Source organism: Podarcis cretensis (assembly GCF_951804945.1).
Source record: "Podarcis cretensis genome assembly, chromosome: 16".
NCBI lineage: Eukaryota > Metazoa > Chordata > Lepidosauria > Squamata > Lacertidae > Podarcis > Podarcis cretensis.
The window spans coordinates 8299725-8323189 of NC_137186.1; the positions used below are offsets into that span (position 1 = coordinate 8299725).

Here is a 23465-nt window from a genome sequence, read left to right on the forward strand (position 1 = left end):
GCTTGGGGTCAAGGGAATAAGAAGACCGAAAAAGAATGTTTCCTTTTTAAAAAATATATCTTTATTAATTTAAGATAAAGACATTTATGAGAAAGCAGTCATACATACAAGTAAACAAACATACAATCAAACAGACAAATAACAGAAAAATCAAACAAACCACCAGACTATAAGATAATTAATTAATATAATTATAATATGATTAATATAATTATCATTATATATACTCCTGATACTAAACACTATTATGAAACTTATAGAGAAGAAATTTAAAACTGACTTCCAATTAATCTCACTGTACTTTATCTATCCATTACTTTATACCGCACAGTTACATATTTCTTATATAATTTCTTTTTGCCTCCCTAGGAACTTATATTTATACAATACAGGGATCAGTCTAATTCTGCCAAGATGTTTCCTTTTATTCCATGGTTTTCTAAATATTCTTTAAAGATTCCCCAATCCTTATAGACTTTTTGTTTTGGTTGGCCTCTTACTCTTACTCTTACTCTTCCTGTCGCTTTCGCTAGCTGCAGATATTCTACCATTTTATTTTTTATTTAGAATATCTGTGAAAAAGAACGTTTCCTATTCGCTAGAAGAAATTATAGCTGTCCTCTGCCTCCACAGTCAGAGGCAGCAATGATTCTGAATACAGTGGTACCTCGGGTTACATACGCTTCAGGTTACATATGCTTCAGGTTACAGACTCCGCTAACCCAGAAATAGTACCTCAGGTTAAGAACTTTGCTTCAGGATGAGAACAGAAATCATGCAGCGGTGGCGCAGCAGCAGCAGGAGGCCCCATTAGCTAAAGTGGTGCTTCAGGTTAAGAACAGTTTCAGATTAAGTACGGACCTCCGGAACGAATTAAGTACTTAACCTGAGGTACCACTGTACCAGTTGCTGGAAACCACATAACGGGAAAGCGTTGTCCGGTTTGGTTCAGCTTATGTATTTCCCACTGGGGAACAGATGCAGAACTAAATCATTCATTCATTCATTTTTAAATTTGTATACAGTCCTTCACCCGAAGATCTCGGGGCATTTTGCAAGATGAGTATAGAAAACAAAAATACATAATGGAAACTAAAACAAAATAACCCCATAAACTCCGCTCCCACAAATACCGGTACATTGAAAACAAAAAATTATGGAAAAGTGGGATAGATATAAGATATATGTTCAAAAATACAGTCAAGGTTCGCTATCTATGCTAGTATTCAATTGACGTTGGAGAGAGACTGAGATGAGAAATAAGATAAGGGTACATATTGATATAGGAATGTATTAGATAAAATGTAAAGAAATATACTATAATAAGAGTACATTCATTTGTAAAAAAAGGAATATACAACGGGATAGACAGGAAGTCCTTGTCCCCCCCCCCCTTTATTTCTTTTAGTGTATAAACTTTGTATACATGTTGAAAATTATAGTACAATAAGCCTTGTGATGTAATATGATAATGTTTACCGATGTAACATAAGAACTTTAATAAATAAATCCAGATTAAACGTCTTTCTTTCTGCAGTGTTGGATGGCAGGTTGAGAGGAGTTCCCTACCAGGACAGACTTCACTCGTGTGCTCAAGACATTGATTCTATAAAACATATTTTGCTGCACTGTGAGAAATATGAGCAAGCCAGGGCTGAACTGATATTACCCTTGCTGGTACCTTTCCCAGGAAAATCAGAGGCTCACTATGTCAGGTTCCTATTGGAAGACTGGACAAACGCTAGAACATTAGCAGTGGCGAAGTTTTTATCGGTGGTTGCAAGAACCAATGATCCCTATCTTTAAGTCTGAACAAAATGCTAGTTTAACCTGGAGGTAGGCTGTCTGAATTGTGCACTGCTTTGTAACGATTTGTAGGGTCTCTGGACTGTAATAAATGAAGTTAATAAATAAATAAAATTCAAAATAAATAAATAAATAAATAAATAGTACAGTGGCACCTCAAGTTAAGTACTTAATTTGTTCCAGAGGTCCGTTCTTAACCTGAAACTGTTCTTAACCTGAAGCACCACTTTAGCTAATGGGGCCTCCTGCTGCCTCTGCGCCGCCGGAGCACAATTTCTGTTCTTATCCTGAAATAAAGTTCTTAACCTGAGATACTACTTGCGGGTTAGCGGAGTCTGTAACCTGAAGCATTTGTAACCCGAAGCGTTTGTAACCTGAGGTACCACTGTACCTGCCAAAACAGCCTAATGTGGGTCACCTGTGCTCTTCAGCCATGGAATGTTGATTGGCTGTTGGGATGAGAAGGGAAAATGGGAATGGCATGTTGTGTAGGATGGCTTGGCTGGCTGGAACTATGAGAGAACTGACACACTTCTTCATTCATCCGAAAGAATAATATAATCACAGTGTTGGAGGAGATCCTGTGTGCCGTGTGATTCAACCTTCCCCAACCAGATGTTCTGCAAATGAAGTTGAACCGTGACTCCCATCATCCTTTAACGTTGGTCATGCTGGCAGGGACTGAAGGGTGTTGAGGGTCCAACAATATCTGGAGGATGCCACATTGGAGAAGCCCAATCTAGCAGGACACTGCTACCCTTCTTGAAGGAGCAAATCCAGCATATGCGTGTTGGAAGATTCCGTTCCACCTTAAGGGTCAGGCATGATTGTTGTGTGTCGCATGCCTGTCTACACAGCTTGCTGGGAACTTCTGTTTGTGTATAGACTCAGAGAGCTCCAAGCAAAGAACCAAATATTTGCAGATAAAGTTACATCATGCAAGAAAGTGTATCCAGAAAGGGCTCATTCAGGTGTCCTACACGCCAGGAAACAAAATTCCTGCAGATCTGTTGTCTAAGGTTGTTAACAGAGAACAACTTAAGATTTATGTACAGCGGTTGCAGTTAGGTTGAAATACTGCAACACAGGTTACACGGAAAGGGGGAGGATGTTGGGATATTCTGTTCCACCTTAAGGAACTGGCATGATGGTTATGTGTCACATGCCTGTTTACACTCCAGCACAGCTTGATGGGAACTTCTCTTTGTGTATAGCTTTTGCTTTTGCTGTCTTGCTTTGGACACGAAGGAGATCAGACATGTTTCCTTTTGTCCTGCTGTGTGCTGAATAAACTGCTTGTAAATATGCTCACACAATTTCTCCTGCCACTTCTGTTGCGTAGTGTTTACTCTGCTGAGAAGCGTGCCCCAGCTTCTGAGCATAGCTGTCAACCGTCCCTTATTTGGCGGGAAAGTCCCTTATCCCAGCGCTGTGTCCTGCTGCTGTCCCTTATTGATGATGTCCCTTAAATTTCCCGGGTTTCAAAGGAAGCAGCTCCTCTCCCTCCCTCCCTGCCGGCCAGGGAGTAGGGAGGCTCCAATTGGGTTGTTTGGCTGCGTTGCTCAACCAATAAAGAGTCTAAGAATGACTGGGGGGTGGAGCTTGCATGCCTTGTGCCGATCAAATCGGCCGCGTTGCCTGGGGACTCACCTTTGCTCAGCGCTTCCCAGCGGAGAGGTGACGGTGGTTTTCCTTGCTGCATCCCCTTTGCTGGGTTGCTGCGCTGTAGGAACCACCACTTGAGGCTTCATTTGGCTGCTGGCTGGGCTTTCTGCCTTTGGCTTGGAGGGGCTCAGAAGTTGAACATACCTGTGCTTAGAAAATCCCTTATTTTGGCTGCTGATCCCTTATTTTCAAATCTGTAAGTTGACAGCTATGCTTCTGAAGCTTCTGAAGCTTGGGTCACTGATGCTGCACCAAGGACTGGAGATCACCCAGCGCACTGGCCAGTGGGCTGGAGTCAGCTAGAGGCCTGCCAATTGCCCCCATTTCCTTGGTTGCTTGCCAACAATGAGCATTCCCAGCAGAGCTGGATGTCCTTGAAGACTGAAGACCATTCTCTGCTAGATGTGGTGGTTATGTTCTACCTCCACCACCATAGGCAGTAGGTCTCTCCCTACCACTTGCAGGGCATCACAGGCTGGGAGGGTGTTGCTGTTGTGCTCAAGCAGAGACGGATTTAGGGCAGCGCACCCAATTCTGCCACACTGGGTGCTGAGCATAGTGTCAGAATGGAAGGCGAGAGGCAGTGGGGCACTGAATGTTGGCCTCCCCCAGGATGCTGCTGAAATTTGAAAGAGCAAAGTTTGCCCCGGGTCAGGTCCTCTTGTGAACTTCCCATTGGGGCACCTGGTCAGTGTCAGGCATCAGGAGATCTGACCCCCCCACGGTTGGCTACCAGGAATAGATAGACAATCAAAGTTCTTACCCCAAACTCGGGCCTTCAGATGTTTTGGAACTACAACTCCCATCACCCCTAGCTAGCAGGACCAGTGGTCAAGGATGATGGGAATTGTAGTCCCAAAACATCTGGAGGGCAGAGTTTGGGGTTGCCTGTTCTTACCAATGTATTTTATTCAATATTCACACAGAGTGGTTTAGAAATGCAGTCTCCTGGAGTAATGGCGTTGTTCTGGGTAATCTCCACTCCGCTTCTCTCCTCAATCGTCAACAGCACCTCACCTTAAAGTGACCGCTTAGGGGCATTTGTCTCTGAGATCTTTGCTCTCTTAATTTTAATGCTCACCAGGTTCTTGGAGAAGGGGTGGTCTGGAATGCTTTCTAGTGATAACGTGTCAGCCAGCTGCTCCAGCTCTGCCTCCTCCTCCTCCTCTCCCATTATTTCCCAACTTTAACCCCTCATCTGGCTCTGAGCTGTGACCTCCCGCAAACCACTGTTGTAAATCTAAACTAAGCTCTTTGTGGCTTAGGGCCCTCGTATTTACGGGACCACCTCTCCTGGTATTCCCCACAGAAGACCTTAAGGTCCATGAATAACCATCGTTTAGAGGTCCCGGGCCCTAAGGAAGTCAGACTATCCTCCACCAGGGCCAGGGCCTTTTCAGTGATGGCTCCGACCTGGTGAAATGCTCTGTCTCATGAGACTAGGGCCCTTCAGGATTTAACCTCCTTCCGTCGGGCCTCCTTCCGCCTGGCCTTTAATTTGAATTCAGCCTGATCTTTTATTCCCCTTCTCTTCCCTCCCCTTTTATGAAGATTACCCGCTCAGAGACCCCACAGCTAATTCTCCCCTGGCCTCCTCGCTGGCCCAAGTAGGACTAATTCAGCCAGCTAGCCCTGGTGACTATGTAATGCTTATTAGATGGATTTCCCCCAAATTGATTTCTGAACTTTGAATTTTATTGTTATTCATGTTTTTATACTGTATTTTATGCTGCTTCTACAGCATTGTTAGCCACCCCGAGCCCGGTTTTCTGAACCAGGAAGGGCAGGGTATAAATAAAAAATTATTATTATTATTATTATTATTATTATTATTATTATTCTGTCTTCCTCTTCTCTGGGAGGTTCAGGCTGGGGAAGTGATCTCCACCATTCCTCCCCTGTCCAGTGCCTGACAGTCGGCCACTGTGAGAACAGGATTCTGGACTAGATGACAGCTTTGGCTTAATCCAGCAGGGTTCTATCTAGACCAGCCTTTCTCAATCTGTGGGTCCCCAGATGTTGTTGAACTACAACTCCCATCACCCCTAGCTAGCAAGGCCAGAGCTCAGGGATGATGGGAGTTGTAGTCCAACAACATCTGGGGACCCACAGGTTGAGAAACACTGATCTAGACAAATTCACGGAGGATGAAGCTACCAGTGGCTACTACTGGTATGAAGGCTATGTCCGAGTCAGCCTCTGAATAGCACCACTTGCTGGGGGTTGCATCCAGGGCAGATCCTGTGTACTCGGATGCCACTGAGTTCAGCGGGGAGCTTACTCCCTTTTAATTGCGTATCAGATTGCAATCTCTGAGCTGTCAACCGGGAAAATCCAGGAGAGGCAAAAGGAAGAACTTCTTCACGCAACACATACTTAAAGTGTGCAATTCACTCCCACAAGATTGAGTGATAATGGCCATCAGCTTGGACAGATTCACAGCTGCCAGTGGCTTCAGGTTACCTCCAATCTCAGGTGGTGTATGCTTCTGAATGCCAGTTGCTCGGACCTGCAAATGGAGAGAACTGCTGCTGCACCCAGGTCCTGTTTGCCCGTTTTCCCTGGGCATCTGGTTGACACTCTGAGAACATGATGCTGGTCTAGATGGGCCTTTGACCCGATTCAGGATGGCCCTTCTGATGTTCTTATGTTAGGGAAAGGCTATCAACCCTTTAGGTCAGGCATGTCCAAAGTTTGCTTCAGGGGCCTAATCCGGCCCCCGTGGCAGTATATGTCCTGGGGTAAAATCCTTTTAAAAAGCTCAGCAACTTCAATCCTTCAAAAAAGCTCAACTTTGGCTGGTCCTCACACATGTCCACTTCATCAAAGCTGGCACTCTTTGAAAAAAGTTTGGGCACCCCTGCTTTAGGTACAGTGGTACCTCAGGTTACAGATGCTTCAGGTTACAGATGCTTCAGGTTACAGACTCCGCTAACCCAGAAATAGTACCTCGGGTTAAGAGCTTTGCTTCAGGATGGGAACAGAAATCGTGCTCCGGCGGTGCGGCAGCAGCAGGAGGCCCCATTAGCTAAAGTGGTACTTCAGGTTAAGAATGGACCTCCAGAACGAATTAAGTTCTCAACCCGAGGTACCACTGTAATTGCTTCCATTATCCAACTGCTCTCATCATCTCCTGGCATCCATGTGGAATTAACCCTTCTCCAACATAAGCTCATTAAGTCTCTGTACCGGAGGTGCCAGCTTGCAAGGGTGATTAGGGGGCCAATGTTGCTTGTGTGACGTCCTGATGTCACACGTGTGACGTCAGTCCATTGGGAGGAACCAAGAGTGGAGACAGATGTGGTGGCCCTGCAGCTTCAGTGGCCAGTGGCTTCTCCTCTGCCTCCTCCTGGTACTGCCACTGGCTGGAGGCTGCTTGACTCTCCTTCCCTTCCGTGGCAGGATGAGGACTCAGCCACTGGAGCCCGCACTGCAGTCAGCTCCTCACTTGGCCTCTGCACTTTTGGAACACTGGGGGGCAGGTCCTGGCTTCAACCCCAAAATATGGGGGGGGGGTGCCAAATGGACCCAGCCCCCTGGAGCTGGCCCGTTGCTTTGTATTCTTCTATGTGACAACTCTTCACTGCTCCTGAATACCAGCAGGACATGACTGGGAGAGGGCTATTGTTGACGACAGCATGAAATCATGAATCATACTGGGCTGGATTGTCCTGACTTCACAGGGCTGTTGTGACGATAAAGCAGAGGGAATGGCTTTGTTTGCTACCCTTAACCCCTAGAGAAAGGATCATCATAGGAACATAGGAACCTGCTTTATGCTGTGTCAAGTCATTGGGTCATCTCTCCCAGGTTTCAGGCAATTCCCGCCCCCCACTACTACCTGGAGTTGTTGGGGATTGGACCTGGGACCTTATACATGCAGAGCAGGCACTGTTCCACTGAGCTACAACTTTTCCTGAGTGTCAGGAATGAGCCAGCTCAAAGTGAAGGGTTACAGCCAACTGCAGAAAGCAGCCAGGAACAGGGAGGCTTTGATGTTAGTCAGGAAGGGGAGAGCCGGCAGCTGCAGAAATCGGCTCTTCCTGACCTTGACGGGCGAGCTGATAAGGCAGTAGCTGAGAGCAGGATAGAACACTGCCAAAGCATGCTGGAAGCTCAAATGGGCGTGAATAGACAAGGAGACAGTTTGTTGGAAAAGGAAGAGTTGGGCACTAATCTAATCTCTCCAAGGAGTCAGAGAATGGGAGGGCTTCTAGATAGGAAGCAAAACAAACGGTGCAAGGGTTGTCGTTTCAATATATTCTGCAAATCCCGGAAGGAATCTTCAGAAGGTTCATCATGAGTAATGATGCAAGAGGCTTTGTTAGAGCTGTCCGGAGCTTTCTGTTTGTTTTTGCAATAAACCCTCCTTTTTAATTATCTACTCTCACTGTATTATCAAGCTGGGAACCTGGACTCCTGATACTTAGCTGCAAGATGTCCATTACTTCTGCCAAGTGCTATTTTCTGGGGGGCGGGGGGAGGGAGGATGCCAGAACTCACCATGAATGCCTCTCATGTTCTCTTATAATGGCAATGCCGCCTGCCTGAAAGGTGCAGGAACTGAGTTCCAGTGAGTTCTGGCTGAAATAGAGCCCTGCATGTCCCACACCCAACCCAGGCTGTTTCCTCTCTGAGAATTAAGCAGAGCCACAGATTCCAAAACACAAAAGACTGTACATCTCTTTATTTACACCACAGCAATGCTGATTCTAAGCTCCCCCTTGTGGAATTTGTGTGTAAATATATTAACATGTTAACCAACCGCCATGATGCAACCCAACCATCTAGAGCAGGCACGTCCAACTCCCACGAGACTGTGATCTACTCACAGTATAAAAAAACTTGCAGTGATCTACCCATTGCCATTGGAGGATGGACCAAAGTTGCTGAGCTTTTTTTAGGAGCCAAAGGTTTTTTTTGGGGGGGTTACAAAACTCCAGGGGACAAAAGATAAACCAGCAACACCCCGCAATCAACCAGTAAGTCGCAATCGACCTGTTGGACATGTCTGATATCTGGAACACCCAAATCATATATGCTCAAAGCGAACTCACATTTTGTTGCCAAAACCGCACTGCACACATGCAAGAGGGAGACACCAGCAGGTTAAGGGGGATGCCAAAATTAGCAGAAGTGCAAAAGATCATTAATGAGAGAACCGCTAAAAAGAATTTTATTTTAAAACAGCACAGTACGTACCTGCTGAGCATGCTTAGCGGCCACTGAACAATGAGTGTCTTTTGGAGGGAGGAAATGGAAAACAGGGGAATGGTGAAATGAAATATCCTGGGGAAAGACATGTCTTAATGGATGGAAACCTCAACAGTTGCAGTCCAGGCTGTGGCATTTTGTTGTAAGGTCTCACTTGGAGCCACCCTCATTCCTCTCTAACACTTCCAGCACTGCAGCAGATGAGTGAAGATGTCTTCAGTTGTGCCTGTAATTGGGCCACTTGGAAATTTCCGAACGGATCGGCTCTCCGGGAGAAACAAGATTGCTGACGTCGCTGTGGGCTACTACGAGGTAATCTGGAGACAGGTACCCGACCTTGACAGAGAAGTCAAGCAGGCACTTCAAAGCTTTCCATGCCGCTGGGTTGGGAGACCTCTCTGGAAGAGAAAAGGATGGTGGCATGAGACTCCAGAGTTTTTACAAACACACCCATTAGCTATGCATATATATATATATATTTAGGAGCATAAGAAGAGTCCGCTGGATCAGGCCACATGCCCACCTGGACCAGCATTCTGTTCTCACAGTGGCCAACCAGATTTCCCTGAGAAACCACTGGTCTGATCCAGCAGGGTTCTAAGTCCATTTTCCAGCATCCTATTTCACCATAGCTAGCCAGATGTCTCTGGTTAGTCCACAGGCTGAAAATGAGTGCTATAGCGCTCTCCAACTCTTGTTTCCCATTGGCCGGAGGTGGACCACAGACATAGCTGTTGATAGCTTTATTCTCCATGAATCTGCTTAATCTCCTTTTTGACAAAGGGACTCAATAGATCTATGTGAATGGACTCAACGCTCTAGAACATTCTAGCATGTCTCTGCCCATGCGCCATGTTTTCAGAGCACACACCTGGAGGGCAGGTGGGGGAAAGCAGGGATGTTGCATCAAAGCATACAGTGGTACCTCAGGTTACATGCGATTCAGGCTACATATGCTTCAGGTTACAGACTCTGCTAACCCAGAAATATTACCTCAGGTTAAGAACTTTGCTTCAGGATGAGAACAGAAATCGTGCTCCGGTGGCACGGCAGCAGCAGGAGGCCCCATTAGCTAAAGTGGTGCTTCAGGTTAAGAACAGTTTCAGGTTAAGAACGGACCTCTGGAACAAATTAAGTTCTTAACCCGAGGTACCACTATACTTCAGTTTCTTCTGTGAAACAAAAACTGGAGAGCATTCACTTCTAAAAGATTGCCCTGTAGCAAGATTACTCTTTCACACACATCCAGGCCCAATTTAGGTATGTGTCACAGAGCAACCTTTGACTTCAGAGGACCAACACCCTCCCCTTCAGTACAAAGCAAACTGTCTTCCCTTGAGAACCTCCCAAGAGTGGCATTCATCCAAAGAAGCCTCTGCACCATCCCATACAAAGCATGCAGTCCAAAGGGTGAGGTCATAAGCGAAGATAAGCCTGGCTGCTGGATCGACCCAATGGCCCCATCTAGTCCAGCATCCTGTTCCCACAGTGGCCAACCAGATGTTTCCATGGGAAGCCTGCAAGTGAGACAACAGCAACTCCCCCGATTCTAGATTCCCAGCAACTGGTTTTGAGAAGCTTACAGCCTCCAACAGGGGTAAAACATAGAATAGAATTTTATTATTATGGTCACAGACTGTCAGGGAACTGCCATCGGAGCCAAGGGTGGAGGTAAGGCTCCCCAATGACGCCGGAGAGGGAACCAGCAAGGAGAGAGGGAGAGCTTCCGCTGGGGAAGGAAATAACCGTGACGCCAGGAAGAAAGGGGAGGCTGAGAGGGCTTCGGAGGGAGGGCTCCGAGACTCTTCCAGCGAGACCAGCGGGGAGAGCACAGGACCTCCGCTTGGCACGCCCACTCTGCGCAGAAAGCTTCCGCGCAGGGAGGCTAGGCGGAGACTTGGTGTTAAAGAACTTTTATGTTGGAAGAAGTTCAGGAAATGCCCACTGATGGATTCTGCCAGTGATTGAGACAGCCACGGAGTAAGGGCTGTCCAGCCAGGGAAAGGTTTGAGCCGGACAACCCAGCCTGGAGCAGTTTGCGGTTTACGCACAAGCAATCCCAATTCCCATTACACAGACCATTTCCGGGTCACTTACAATATCATGAAACTCATAAAACACAAGAGGAATACGTTAAATTGCAATTGGGTATAACAGAGACAATTCAGATATAGTGGCAGTTAAAATAAAATTATTAAATCTTGATCACTAAAATATAACCTAAAATTATCATTTAAAACCTTAATCATTTTGCTAGTACAGCTTGTTCCCTACGTTTTATGGCAGCCGCACCGAATTTGGCCACCCTTAGCGTGATCTCTAGATCCTTGTCCTCTACCAGGAGTTTTAGACATTGAAATTCGGACCCATTCGGAGATTTTTGTGTAACAAAAAATGATAAATACCGAGCGTATATCCCCGTGGAAACGGCAGCGTAACAAGACATGAGAGACAGTTTCTACCTCCATTAAGCCGCAGGGGCAGACTCATTCCGCGTATGGTTTACCCTCAAATCTGCCCTGCAATAAGGCAGGTGGCAGCACGTTGAATCTAGCGAGGGTAAATGACTGTCTCTATTTGGGTATTTGTAATTTTGACAAATAATTTGCTGGGGTGAATCCTCTCCCATTATCTTTTATTGCTGGGTGTTTATTCATCTCGCTCACGTGGCATTGCAGTTCCACATCCCAAATTTTTTGGCGGATTATTGCTCTAGCTTTCTCATAATTTCTCATAATTATTGCTCTAGCTTTTTCATGCAATGTAGCTTTCCATTTAGGTTGGTAGGAATCCAGTTAAGGGTGCCAACCCAACAGGGATAAAACAGGGGTAAAACATAGTCATTGTGGCTTGTAGCCATGGAGAGCCTTTTCCTCCATGATCCTGCTGGAGATGTTTGTCATTCTGAGGCTCAACGGTGGTGACTCTTGGGTCATTTGTGGGAGCCTCAGGTTGAGGAGGAGACCAGGGAACCTCCAGATTTTGCTGATCTACAACTCCCTGGCCACTGGGCAGTGCCATGTGTAGCTGATGAGAACAATATTATTGGGAGAGTCACTGGGAATCTATGGGCCCTTTCTATGATGGTAGATAGCCAGTGCATTTAGGGAGGAACCACTTATGGGGGAAGGAGATGAAGGCCGGCCAGCAACCCAGTGGGGTTCAGCACACTGACTTCAGCTTATCCTAGGGCTGCCATACGCCTGGGTTTTCCCGGCCACATCCGGGAATCAGGCAGTGAAATCAGGCAACTGGGTGGAAATGGCATCGGGGAAAACCCAGACGCATGGCAAGTAGGGCATTGTTTTAAAAGAAATGCTTAAAAAATCCAAGAAAGGCCCAAAACTTTGTTGTTGTTTTGCAGAGGGGGCAGGTGTTCCTAAAAAAAGCTCAGTGATTTTGTCCAGATCTTCACTTTGGGGAAAATGGCAACCCTAGTTCATCCTGTGTGCATCATTTGATGTTACCAACCCACTGATGGTGACATGTTTTCCTAGGCTGTGATGGAACACCCTTCCACAAATGAGACAATCCACTCACCAGGGATGCTGGCTCCTAGGGGCCTCTGAGCCCTTTTGGGCCCCCTATATTTGGGGGGGTAGGGGCTGGGCCCCTCCCCCCGATACCCCAAAAGTGCAGGGCCAAAGCACAGAACTGAGCACAGCATGGCTCCAGCGGTCATCTCCTTCTCCACCCCCAGCTCCTCCCGACGTCCTGACGTCACACGTGAGACGTGACCATCATAAACTGGCGCCTCTGCCACTCATTGAGCTCCCATGTAATGGAAAAGTAAACAAGGAGACAATGCCAGAAACAATGAGAAGCCCTTTTTTTGTGTGCCTCCTCCATGAGAGATCCGGAGGGTGGCAACATGAGAACGGGGCCTTTTCTGTGGTGGCTCCCCATTTGTGGAATGATCTTCCCAGGGAGGCTCACCTGGAGCCTTCATTACATATCTTTGGATGCCAAATGAAAACATTTTCCTTCTCCCAGGCCTTTGGCTAATTCAACAATCTACAGCCTTTTAAACTATGGGGAGGGGCATTGTTTTTGTTTGTTACCATGTTATGTTTTCCTGTTTTTTATATATTCTAAACCACCGTGTGATCCTCAGATGACAGGTAGTATAGAGATCAAATAAATAAATAGGGACCCTATAGTTTTGGCTCTAGTCCCCTGTATCATCAAGGTGCTGATGGGAGGGAGGGTGAAATGAGAGAGAGAGGAGAGAGAGAGAGAGATTTTTTCTCTTAAAAAATGTTTAGGGGTACTCTCACTTTCCTACTCATATTGAAATACTGCCCCTCACTGAGGCCAAATTAGATTCACAAAACGTTTAGGGGTATGCGTGGCCTGCGTCCCCCCAGAAAAAAATCACTGGTTAAATAATAATAATAATAATAATAATAATAATAATAATAATAATAATAATAATAATTTATTTATTTATACCCCGCCCATCTGGCTGGCCACTCTGGGCAGCTTTCAACAGAATATTAAAATACAATAATCTATTAAACATTAAAAGCTTCCCTAAGCAGGGCTGCCTTCAGATGTCTTCTAAACGTCTGGTAATTGTTTTTCTCTTTGACATCTGGTGGGAGGGCGTTCCACAGGGCGGGTGCCACTATCGAGAAGACCCTCTGCCTGGTTCCCTGCAACTTCGCTTCTCGCAGCGAGGGAACCACCAGAAGGCCGTTGGCACTGGACCTCAGTGTCCGGGCAAAATGATGGGGGTGGAGATGTTCCTTCAGGTATACTGGAGATAGATAGATAGATGATATAGATGATAGATATATGATAGATAGATAGATGATAGATAGATAGATAGATAGATAGATAGATAGATAGATAGATAGATAGATATAGATGATAGATAGATAGATAGATAGATAGATAGATAGATAGATAGATAGATGATAGATAGATAGATAGATAGATAGATAGATAGATAGATAGATAGATGATAGATAGATAGATAGATAGATGATAGATAGATGATAGATAGATGATAGATAGATAGATAGATAGATAGATAGATAGATAGATAGATAGATGATAGATAGAGATAGATAGATGATAGATAGATAGATAGATAGATAGATAGATAGATAGATAGATAGATAGATAGATAGATGATTGATAGATAGATAGATAGATAGATATAGATAGATAGATAGATAGATAGATAGATAGAGATAGATAGATGATAGATAGATAGATAGATAGATAGATAGATAGATATAGATAGATATAGATATAGATGATAGATAGATGATTAGATAGATAGATAGATAGATAGATGATAGATAGATAGATAGATAGATAGATAGATAGATAGATAGATGATAGATAGATAGATAGATAGATAGATAGATAGATAGATGATAGATAGATATAGATAGATAGATGATAGATAGATAGATAGATAGATGATAGATAGATAGATAGATGATATAGATAATGATAGATGATAGATAGATAGATAGATAGATAGATAGATAGATAGATGATAGATAGATAGATAGATAGATAGATAGATAGATAGATAGATATAGATAGATAGAGATAGATAGATGATAGATAGATAGATAGATAGATAGATAGATAGATAGATAGATAGATATAGATAGATAGATGATAGATAGATAGATAGATAGATAGATAGATAGATAGATAGATGATAGATAGATAGATGATAGATAGATGATAGATAGATATAGATAGATAGATAGATAGATAGATAGATAGATAGATATAGATGATAGATAGATAGAAGATAGATGATAGAGATTAGATAGACAGATAGATAGATGATAGATAGATATGGGTGATAGATAGATATAGATAGATATTCCTCTGTTCCTATTAAAGTTAACCCTTGATCCATCACCATGGGGACTGGAATGTTACTTCGTTTCTAGGCATGAGGGCATAGCTCAGTGGTAGAGCACTTGCTTTGCATGCAGAAGGTTCCAGGTTCAATCCCCAGCATCTCCAGGTAGGGCTGGGGAAAGACCGTTCTCTGAAACCTTGGAGATCCCCCACCAGTCGGTGCGGGAAATACTGAGTTAGATGGGCCAATGATCTGACTCGTTTAAAGGTCTCTTTCTTTAAGCAAGGATCTACTCACCTACGAAGGTGCCAATGAAAGCGATGCCAAGGGACAAATCGTTGTAGCCATAGGTGTGAGATCCAACATTGCGCCAGCCGCGCCCTTCATACACAAGCCCATCCTCACCAATCAGGAAGCTGGAAGGAAGGAAGGAAGGAAGGAAGGAAGGAAGGAAGGAAGGAAGGAAGGAAATAAATATATTCTTGTGAGCTGCTGTGACTCCTGTACTGCAAGACTCCAAAGACTAAGGATAGGGAGAAATCTGTATCTCCTCAAAGAATACACCATAATCGAATCCTACAAAATCTACTTTCTCCCCTGAATTTTACAATCCAGTTCTCCAACAATCCAGTTCTCCAATCCATATATATATATATATATGAAAACAACATACAAGAATGCATTATATTAAACTGTCTGCAAAGAAACAAAGAGCCAGGCAAAATATTGAAATTTAATGCTAATATTTTAATTAAATTTACATTTAATTAAAATAATGTTTTAATTAAAATACAAATTGTAACAAATGTTCGTGGTGGCTTTTTAAAAATAGCAGCAGCAGCAAGGCAAACTGAAGAAGTAGCAAACTGAACTTACGATATGGAAGAGACACAGAGAGAAATTGAACAGATATGGCTTCTTACATTGAAGGGTATCTGGTGGAAGAATTCCACGGTTTGTTCCCGGAGAAGCCCAAACCATTAGCTAGATTCTGGGAGGAAGAATTTGGACCCACAGACGACGAAGGGGACTTTGTGGGTTTCCCTGCCTCCGAAGCGGAGGAAGGGGAGGTGTCCGAGGGAGAAGGATCAGACTGGGAGGTTCAACCAGCAGGGAGAAGTCCAAGCGGATGGCAGGCTGGTTTTGAATCCTCAGGAGATGATGACAGTTCCTTCAGGGGATTCCCCACATCATTGACCGAGGAGAGAGAGGAGATTGTACCGGAAAATCACGCCGGGGGTGGGGGGTCCTGAGGAGGAGGTGGATGTCAGGGAACTGCCATCAGTGCCGGAGGGAGAGAGCAAGATCCAGAGGGATTCCAGAGAGCGTCCCGGGATTGGGAGAGGCAGCCCATCTTCTGGGGAAGAGAATCAGCGTAGCACCAGTGGAGAAGGGGGGGAGATGGGGGAAGCGGCGAGGCGGTCCCATGACTCCTTGCCGGGGACCAGCGGGGAGAGTAGAGGTCCTCCGCTGCCTACGCCCTCCTTGCGCAGAAGGCTTTCGCGCAGAGAGAGTAGGAGGAGACTAGGCGTCAAAGAGCTTCTTTGCTGGAAGAAGTTTAAGAAACGCCCACTGACTGATTCTGCCAGCGATTGAGACAGCCATGGGTGAGTGGCTGTCCGGACAGAAAAGGTTCACTCAGGCAGCCCAGCCAGGTGTTTGCACCAGCTTACGCACGAGCAACCCCTAGAACCATTACAGCTACTTTATTGTTAAGTTGATATTCGAAGCGGCTAACGCAAAGTCAAACAGCGATCTCGGCTAACAGAAATGCAGCAAGAAAAAGAGATAATTAAGATATTTTAGTACAAGAATAAAGAACAACGCTCTTACTTATAGGCCACATCGCACCACCCTTTGAGGCCCAGGTGATAATCCTGAGCGTTCCTGACTTCTCTGGAGCATTCGGCTCGCGTTTTGCACGGATTCTGAGCCGTGTGGATGATGATAACGTACTCAGGCGGGAGGACCTTCAAAGGTTCAGAGCAGTTGGCCGGCTTTGCACCCCACTTGGAGGGGGTGATGAGTTTGAAGCACCCCGAAGCTGGGAACACACAAAAGAAAAACTGTGAATTGGCACAGGTGTGCGAAACCAGGGCTCACAGAGTTCCTTCCAAGCTCTACCACTCCTCTTGATTCCAATGCAAGCCATCCGATGACTAAAATCCTAACTGAGGTCTGCTCAATGAATTATGGCAGTGCCGGATTTATGTGTAAGCTAAACAAACTATAGCTTAGGGCCCCACTCCCTTGGAGCCCCCCCAAAAAAATTAAAGGGAAAAAACCTGGATCTACATGAGAAGAGAAGACTCCCTGGAAAAGACCCTGATGTTGGGAAAGATGGAGGGCACAAGGAGAAGGGAGCGACAGAGGAAGAGATGGTTGGACAGTGTTCTCGAAGCTACAAACATGAGTCTGACCAAACTGCGGGAGGCAGTGGAAGACAGGAGGGCCTGGCGTGCTCTGGTCCATGGGGTCACGAAGAGTTGGACACAACTAAACGACTAAACAACAACAACACATTTCGAAAATATAAGATAAAAAACAAATAAAATAAAACCTACATATAGCAACAGTGTTTTGTGTAGGCTCCTATTTGTGATGTGCAAATGGCTTTAGATACCAATTACGTCCATAAATTACCATATATGGGACACGGGTGGCGCTGTGGGTTAAACCTCAGAGCCTAGAGCTTGCTGATCAGAAGGTCGGTGGTTCGAATCCCCGCGACGGGGTGAGCTCCCATTGCTCAGTCCCTGCTCCTGCCAACCTAGCAGTTCAAAAGCACGTCAAAGTGCAAGTAGATAAATAGGTACCGCTCCGGCGGGAAGGTAAACGGCGTTTCCGTGCGCTGCTCTGGTTCACCAGAAGCAGCTTAGTCATGCTGGCCACATGACCCGGAAGCTGTACGCCAGCTCCCTCGGCCAATAAAGCGAGATGAGTGCCGCAACTGGACCAAACGGTCAGGGGTCCCTTTACTTTTACCTTTAGGCTCCTATTTGTGATGTGCAAATGGCTTTAGATACCTATTAGGTCCATAAATTACTGTATAGCATATATTCAACACAAAAAACAGTGACAATTTGTCGTTGACAAAGGACAGGTGGACAGTAAAGGTCCTCATTACCTTCAGTAGCTTAAGGCCTCATGAAACCTAAATCCGGCCCTGAATTATGGTAACTCTATCTCCATGCATTATCAGGTGGTACAATCATGTTGATGATCATACCACATCCTCCTGTTATTTCGACTGACTTTCAAGCTTACCTTGTGACAGAGCACACAGAAAAAACAGAATAATCTTTTGGCTGGCCATCATCTTGCTATTAAAGACCTGTGGGAAATAAAATATTGAAGGGTTAAAGCTGGTCTAGACAACATTATATATAACCCAAGCTTGTGAGGAGAGATATTACAGTAGACAATGTTCTATGAAATAAAGAGATGGAAGGCTTACAATTAATCACAAGACTATTCATAATATATTTGCAGAATATTATTCTGATTTATATCAAATAACTGAACCTTTGGAGAAGAAGACTGGGTTATATTTGGGAAATGTAAGACTGCCATTTCAAAGCTGAAACAAAATAGATCCACCCCGTCCAAATGAGTTTTGCACTTATTTCTATTATTATTATTATTATTATTATTATTATTATTATTATTATTATTATTTGTATCCCACCCTTTATCCATAGATCTCTGGGCAGTACACAGCATACCTGATGTGACTAATTTTGTTTAATGAAGTTTGGCAAGGAAGAGGCACCCAAAAGACATTGAATGCTTCTCAGATTATTGTCGCACTCAAACCTGGACAAGATAGGCAGGAAGTGGGATCATACAGACCTTTCACCCTGCTTAATCAGGATTAAAGAAAATGATTATATCAGTTTTGGCATCTCATGTGTGCAGGGTGACTGCAACAATTATGAATTTAGATCAGACAGTATGCTGTTTATTAAATGTTACATTTGATTGTAGAAGGAAGCAAACTCCATTGGCTACAGATACCTATAAAGCATTCGATTCCCTGGAATGGTGTTGCTTGTTGGGTGTTTTAAACAAATACCAGTTGGAGGCTAAATCTACAGCAGCAACTGCTTAGTTGTATAAAGTGAATTATGGCACAGTGTGTACCCATGATCAAGATTCCTCACTGATTTTTATTTGAAGGGGTACTAAACAGAGATGTCCCTCGTCCACATTGCTCTTCCCTCTTTTTGCAGCTGCTGGCTGAATTTATATATCTCAGTTTTTATGAGTCTTTATGTTGAGTCTTTATGCTGATGATGCGGTGTGTATGCTGAGAGATCCTAACAGGGCTTTACTTGCAGCGTTACCAGAATAAATTACATTTTGATGAAGCGGTAGGCCTGCATACAGATTTGGATGAATCTATTATTTCCTCACAGATTGTCCTTTGCCTCAGACAGAGAGGGCAGGGGAGACAAGCACAGCAGGGCTGGATTTCCACGTTTGGAAGACACATGTACCATCTGAAGAGAGCATCCCCATAAGACCATTTGCAGGAATATACAGTGCCAGAGAAATGGGAAGGGGTCATACTTTCAGTCGTGTGGTCCTCCAGGTGTGATTGGCTTCCAACTCCCATCAGCACCAGCCAGCACGGCCAAGGCTCAGCAATGATGGGAGATGGAGTCCAGCAACTTCTGAAGGCTACATGTTCCCCATCCCTGCCATCTGGTTCATTATTGTCTGCATTGACAGGAAGCAGCTCTCCAGGATTCAAACAGGGGTCTTCCCCAGTCCTACCCAGAGAGACCTCCTACATCCATGTGTGCACTTTGCCATGGAGGTATAATCATCCTCACCTTCAAAAAAAAGAAGATGGGCAGATGCTGTTGGGTTCTACCTGCCAACTGCTCCAGCCAGCATGGTCAACAGTCAGGGTTGATGGAAGCTGTAATGGTCCCGCAAATGTTGCTGGACCTACCATCTCCTGTGAGCATAGCCAATGGCCAGAGTTGGCAGGTCTTGTAGTCCAAAAGAGGGCCACAGATTCCCCAGCCCAGCTGTAGCATCATTAGACCTGGGATAGCTCAGTCAGTAGAACTTGAGATGTTTAATCTCAGGGTTGTGGGTTTGAGCCCCATGTTAAGCAAAGGATTGCTGCATTGCAGGAGATTGGAACAGATGACCCTCGTGATCCCTTCCAATTCTGGAGTTCTATGAAGGGACGCGGGTGGGGCTGTGGGTTAAACCACAGAGCCTAGGACTTGCCGATCAGAAGGTCGGCGGTTCGAATCCCCGCGACGGGGTGAGCTCCTGTTGCTCGGTCCCTGCTCCTGCCAACCTAGCAGTTCAAAAGCACGTCAAAGTGCAAGTAGATAAATAGGTACCACTCCAGCGGGAAGGTAAACGGCGTTTCCGTGCGCTGCTCTGGTTCGCCAGAAGCGGCTTAGTCATGCTGGCCACATGACCCAGAAGCTGTACGCCAGCTCCCTCGGCCAATAAAGAGAGATGAGCACCGCAACCCCAGAGTCGGCCACGACTGGACCTAATGGCCAGGGGTCCCTTTACCATTACCTATGAGTCTATGAATCTAAAGCCCAGCAATAAGAACGGATAATCCAAAGAACAAAATTATCTATCCACACTGCTGCCTCCCATCAGCCAACAGTCAGAGATAATGGGAGCTGGAGTCCATCAACATCAGGGTGGGGAAGAAATGAGCTCCCCGTCCCTTGCCTAGCCCATTTCTTGAAAGCACAGAAACAATTGAGGACCTACCTGTGCCCGGTTTAAGCTTAGCCTTCCTTCTAAAAGCTGCAGGTTTTACCTCTCTCCCTTTTTAAAGGGAGGCGGAGGATTGTGGGGAAAGTCAGAATGTCGAAACCAGCCAGGAGCCTTGGGCAAGGTGTCGCCGGGCTGTGGATCTTGGCAGCGGCAAGGGCGTGAACAGAGGAATAATAAGCAAGGGTTATGAAACCCCCTAGTATTGGTGCGGATCCATCAAGTCACAGAGACAAAACCAGAGGAAGCAGAGGCTTTATCTCTTAGAGGGTTATGTAAGTGAAACGCTTTTGCAGAAGGCATCTATGCTGGGACAAGGGAAACCCAGCTGTTATGTTGTGTTAATTATAATATGAGTTATGATGTGTCACGCCACCTGCCTTAGAGATGTTTAATATCCCAATGACTCAAGGAGATTTCTGTTCAGACAAACTGTAAAAAAACAACAACACCAAGGTGAAATTAAGCAGGAAAGCACAAGCATTGCTTGCAAGCCAGTCATAGATTTCATCCTGGCATCTCCATGTATTATTATTATTATTATTATTATTATTATTATTAAATAAACAAATACATTTGTATATCACTTTACAGTGGTACCTCGGGTTACAGACGCTTCAGGATACAGATGCTTCAGGTTACAGACTCCGCTAACCCAGAAATAATACCTCGGGTTAAGAACTTTGCTTCAGGATGAGAACAGAAATCGCACCACCGCAGCGGGAGGCCCCATTACCTAAAGTGGTACCTCAGGTTAAGAACAGTTTCAGGTTAAGAACGGACCTCCAGAACAAATTAAGTTCTTAACCCGAGGTACCACTGTATACCTGCAAGTCTCGGGGGTGGTTCACAAGATAAAATCACAATACAGTGGAACCTGGGTTGTCAAACATACAGTATTTTTCTGTGTATAAGACGATCCCTATTTTGGGTGACTCAAATTCAAGAAAATGGGGGGAGATGGCCCAAAGTTGTTTAACTTGGGGGGCGGGCATTGCCCAAGGTTGTTGAGCTTTTTTTTAAGGGGGGGTGCAGAAAATCACTAACCCGACTTACAAACGCTGCCCATCACTCGCATCACTGACGCCAAAAAGCGTCTGCCCGGTCGCCAACAGCAGCCGGCAATCGCACGCCCAATTGCCGCAACGGCAGCCAATCCACAGCAGCCTTTGCCGCACCAACCAATCACCCACCAAATTACCGCAGCAGCAGCCAATCCACAGCAGCCCTTGCCGCAGCCACCAACCACCCCCGAAGCTTGCGACTGCAACCAATCACCCGTCCCCACATACACTATCCGTGTATAAGACGAGCCCCTTTTTTAAACATTATTTTAGAGTTAAAAAAACCTCGTCTTATACACGAAAAAGTATGGTAAATAATCGTTTTTAATATCATCTCATTGTCACGTGGGTTCCTTTAACCTTGGACTCGGCTACTCAGCTGCAAATAAAATGTTTTAAGTGTGTTATAAGTGCAACATACAATGTCACACTAGATGGCAATGGTGAGCCTTATGGAAAATTCAATGTATTTTTAAAAACACAAAAGCATTTTCAGAACAGTTGTGTGTGTGTGTGTGTATAATTTTTATTAAATTGTCTGTTTTACAATTTCAAATATTCATTTTAAACAATCTTAACATATCAGTGACTTCCCTTCTTCTCTTTCCGTGGTTCATTTTGCATACTATAAATCCCTGCGTATTTTACATAAACTAAAGCATTCAGTATTTCCATTATTACATCCATCAAAACTTGTTTACACTGTTGAATTTATCTTAATTCTGCCAACGTTTTCAAGTGTACACAATTTCTCCCCTTATACCTACGGGACTGCCTCTCCTGGTATGCCCCGCGGAGGACCTTAAGGTCCACAAATAACAACACTTTGGAGGTCCCGAGCCTCAAGGAGGTTAGATTGGTTTCAACTAGGGCCAGGGCCTTTTCAGTACTGGCCTCAACTTGGTGGAACGCTCTGTCACAACAGACCAGGGCCCTGTGGGACTTGACATCTTTCCGCAGGGCCTGCAAGACAGAGCTGTTCCGCCTGGCCTTTGGTTTGGTCTCGGTCTGACCCCTGTGTTTCCCTCCCCTTATGGCCTTGATTTATCGACTATTTTAAAATGAGCTGCATTTTAAATTGTATTTTAACCTGTATTTTAAATTGGCTTCCCCCCCCCTTTCTTCCCCCCCCCCCATTATGTTTTTACTGTGATTTTATTGGTGTTAGCCTCCCTGAGCCCAGCTCTGGCCGGGGAGGGTGGGGTATAAATAAATTATTATTATTATTATTATTATTATTATTATTATTATTCCAATAAACATGTTCCAATCTTCTCTAAACATATGTTCTTCTTGTTTTCTTATTTTACATGATAGCTCCACAAGCTGCGCATATTCCACCAGTTTAAGTTGCCATTCTTCGCTTTCCACTTTGGGGGCTAACAAAACACCAGCCGTAGAACGATTTTTTATATGTGTGCAGACTCCAACCTTGTCTTGCCTCTTCATTTGCAAGGCAGCCTGCTGAGTCCTATTGTGCCACAAGGTGGCAGCATGCAGCTCCAGGAACTTTGCCAAAAGGGACTGCCACCCTCAGTTTTGGTTCCTGCACATCTGTTATATATAGCTTTGTTTGGGTCCAAGTTAACTTCTATCAATGGTATGGTCTATATACACATAAAGTAATCTGATCTGATGGGGAGAAAGCAAAGCCACTTCCACCTTGAGGAGGAGGTGGGGTTGCGGGCTTCACGAGCCCAGCCCCGCGCGATTGGGGGGATTCCCGGCTGTGTCACCCCCTGGCCAGCCAATCGGCTGGCTCTGGGGGCGTGGCCTGCCCTATTTAAGGCAGGACGTGGCCGGGGATCTCCCTCTTTGCCACCTGCCAGCTGTTCCTGCTTTTCCCACCCTCCCGCCCTATAAGGTTTTCGTTCCTTGACCTTGCTATGGACCTTGGTTGGTCGCCGTTGAGGACCCTGGTAGGAATTTTTCCACTTGCCAAATTGGCACCAGCCACTTGGTTTTCGCGGGCCTCGTAGCAAATCGTCACAACTTTCTGGGTATTGGCGGTTAGGCATTGGTATTGTTCTGGAGATGGAAGAGGGGAGGTAGTGCCATCGCCGGCCCCACATATTGAAGGGTAGTCCGTTAAAGGATTCCGGGGGGCATGGCCCTGTCAG

The 23465-nt window shown here is 45.2% G+C and overlaps 1 protein-coding gene across 6 annotated transcripts in view; it reads right to left on the reverse strand.

Moving 5' to 3' along the window:
* Nucleotides 1-8145: 8145 nt before the first annotated feature.
* Nucleotides 8146-23465, reverse strand: part of LOC307205730 (peptidoglycan recognition protein 3-like) — a 31684-nt gene continuing 16364 nt past the window's right edge. For 4 of the 6 annotated variants that reach the window (XM_079958487.1, XM_079958486.1, XM_079958488.1 and 1 more), the window contains 4 exons: nucleotides 17789-17855; nucleotides 16355-16565; nucleotides 14819-14937; nucleotides 8146-9083 (listed from right to left, as the gene is read on the reverse strand). In XM_079958487.1, coding sequence (XP_079814613.1) covers nucleotides 8902-9083; nucleotides 14819-14937; nucleotides 16355-16565; nucleotides 17789-17855 — 579 coding nt within the window. In that variant the 3' untranslated portion in view covers nucleotides 8146-8901. Of the gene's footprint in view, nucleotides 9084-14818; nucleotides 14938-16354; nucleotides 16566-17788; nucleotides 17856-20278; nucleotides 20594-20661; nucleotides 20714-23465 lie in introns of those variants that run through there. The other 2 variants (XM_079958490.1, XM_079958489.1) reach the window with 2 other exon arrangements.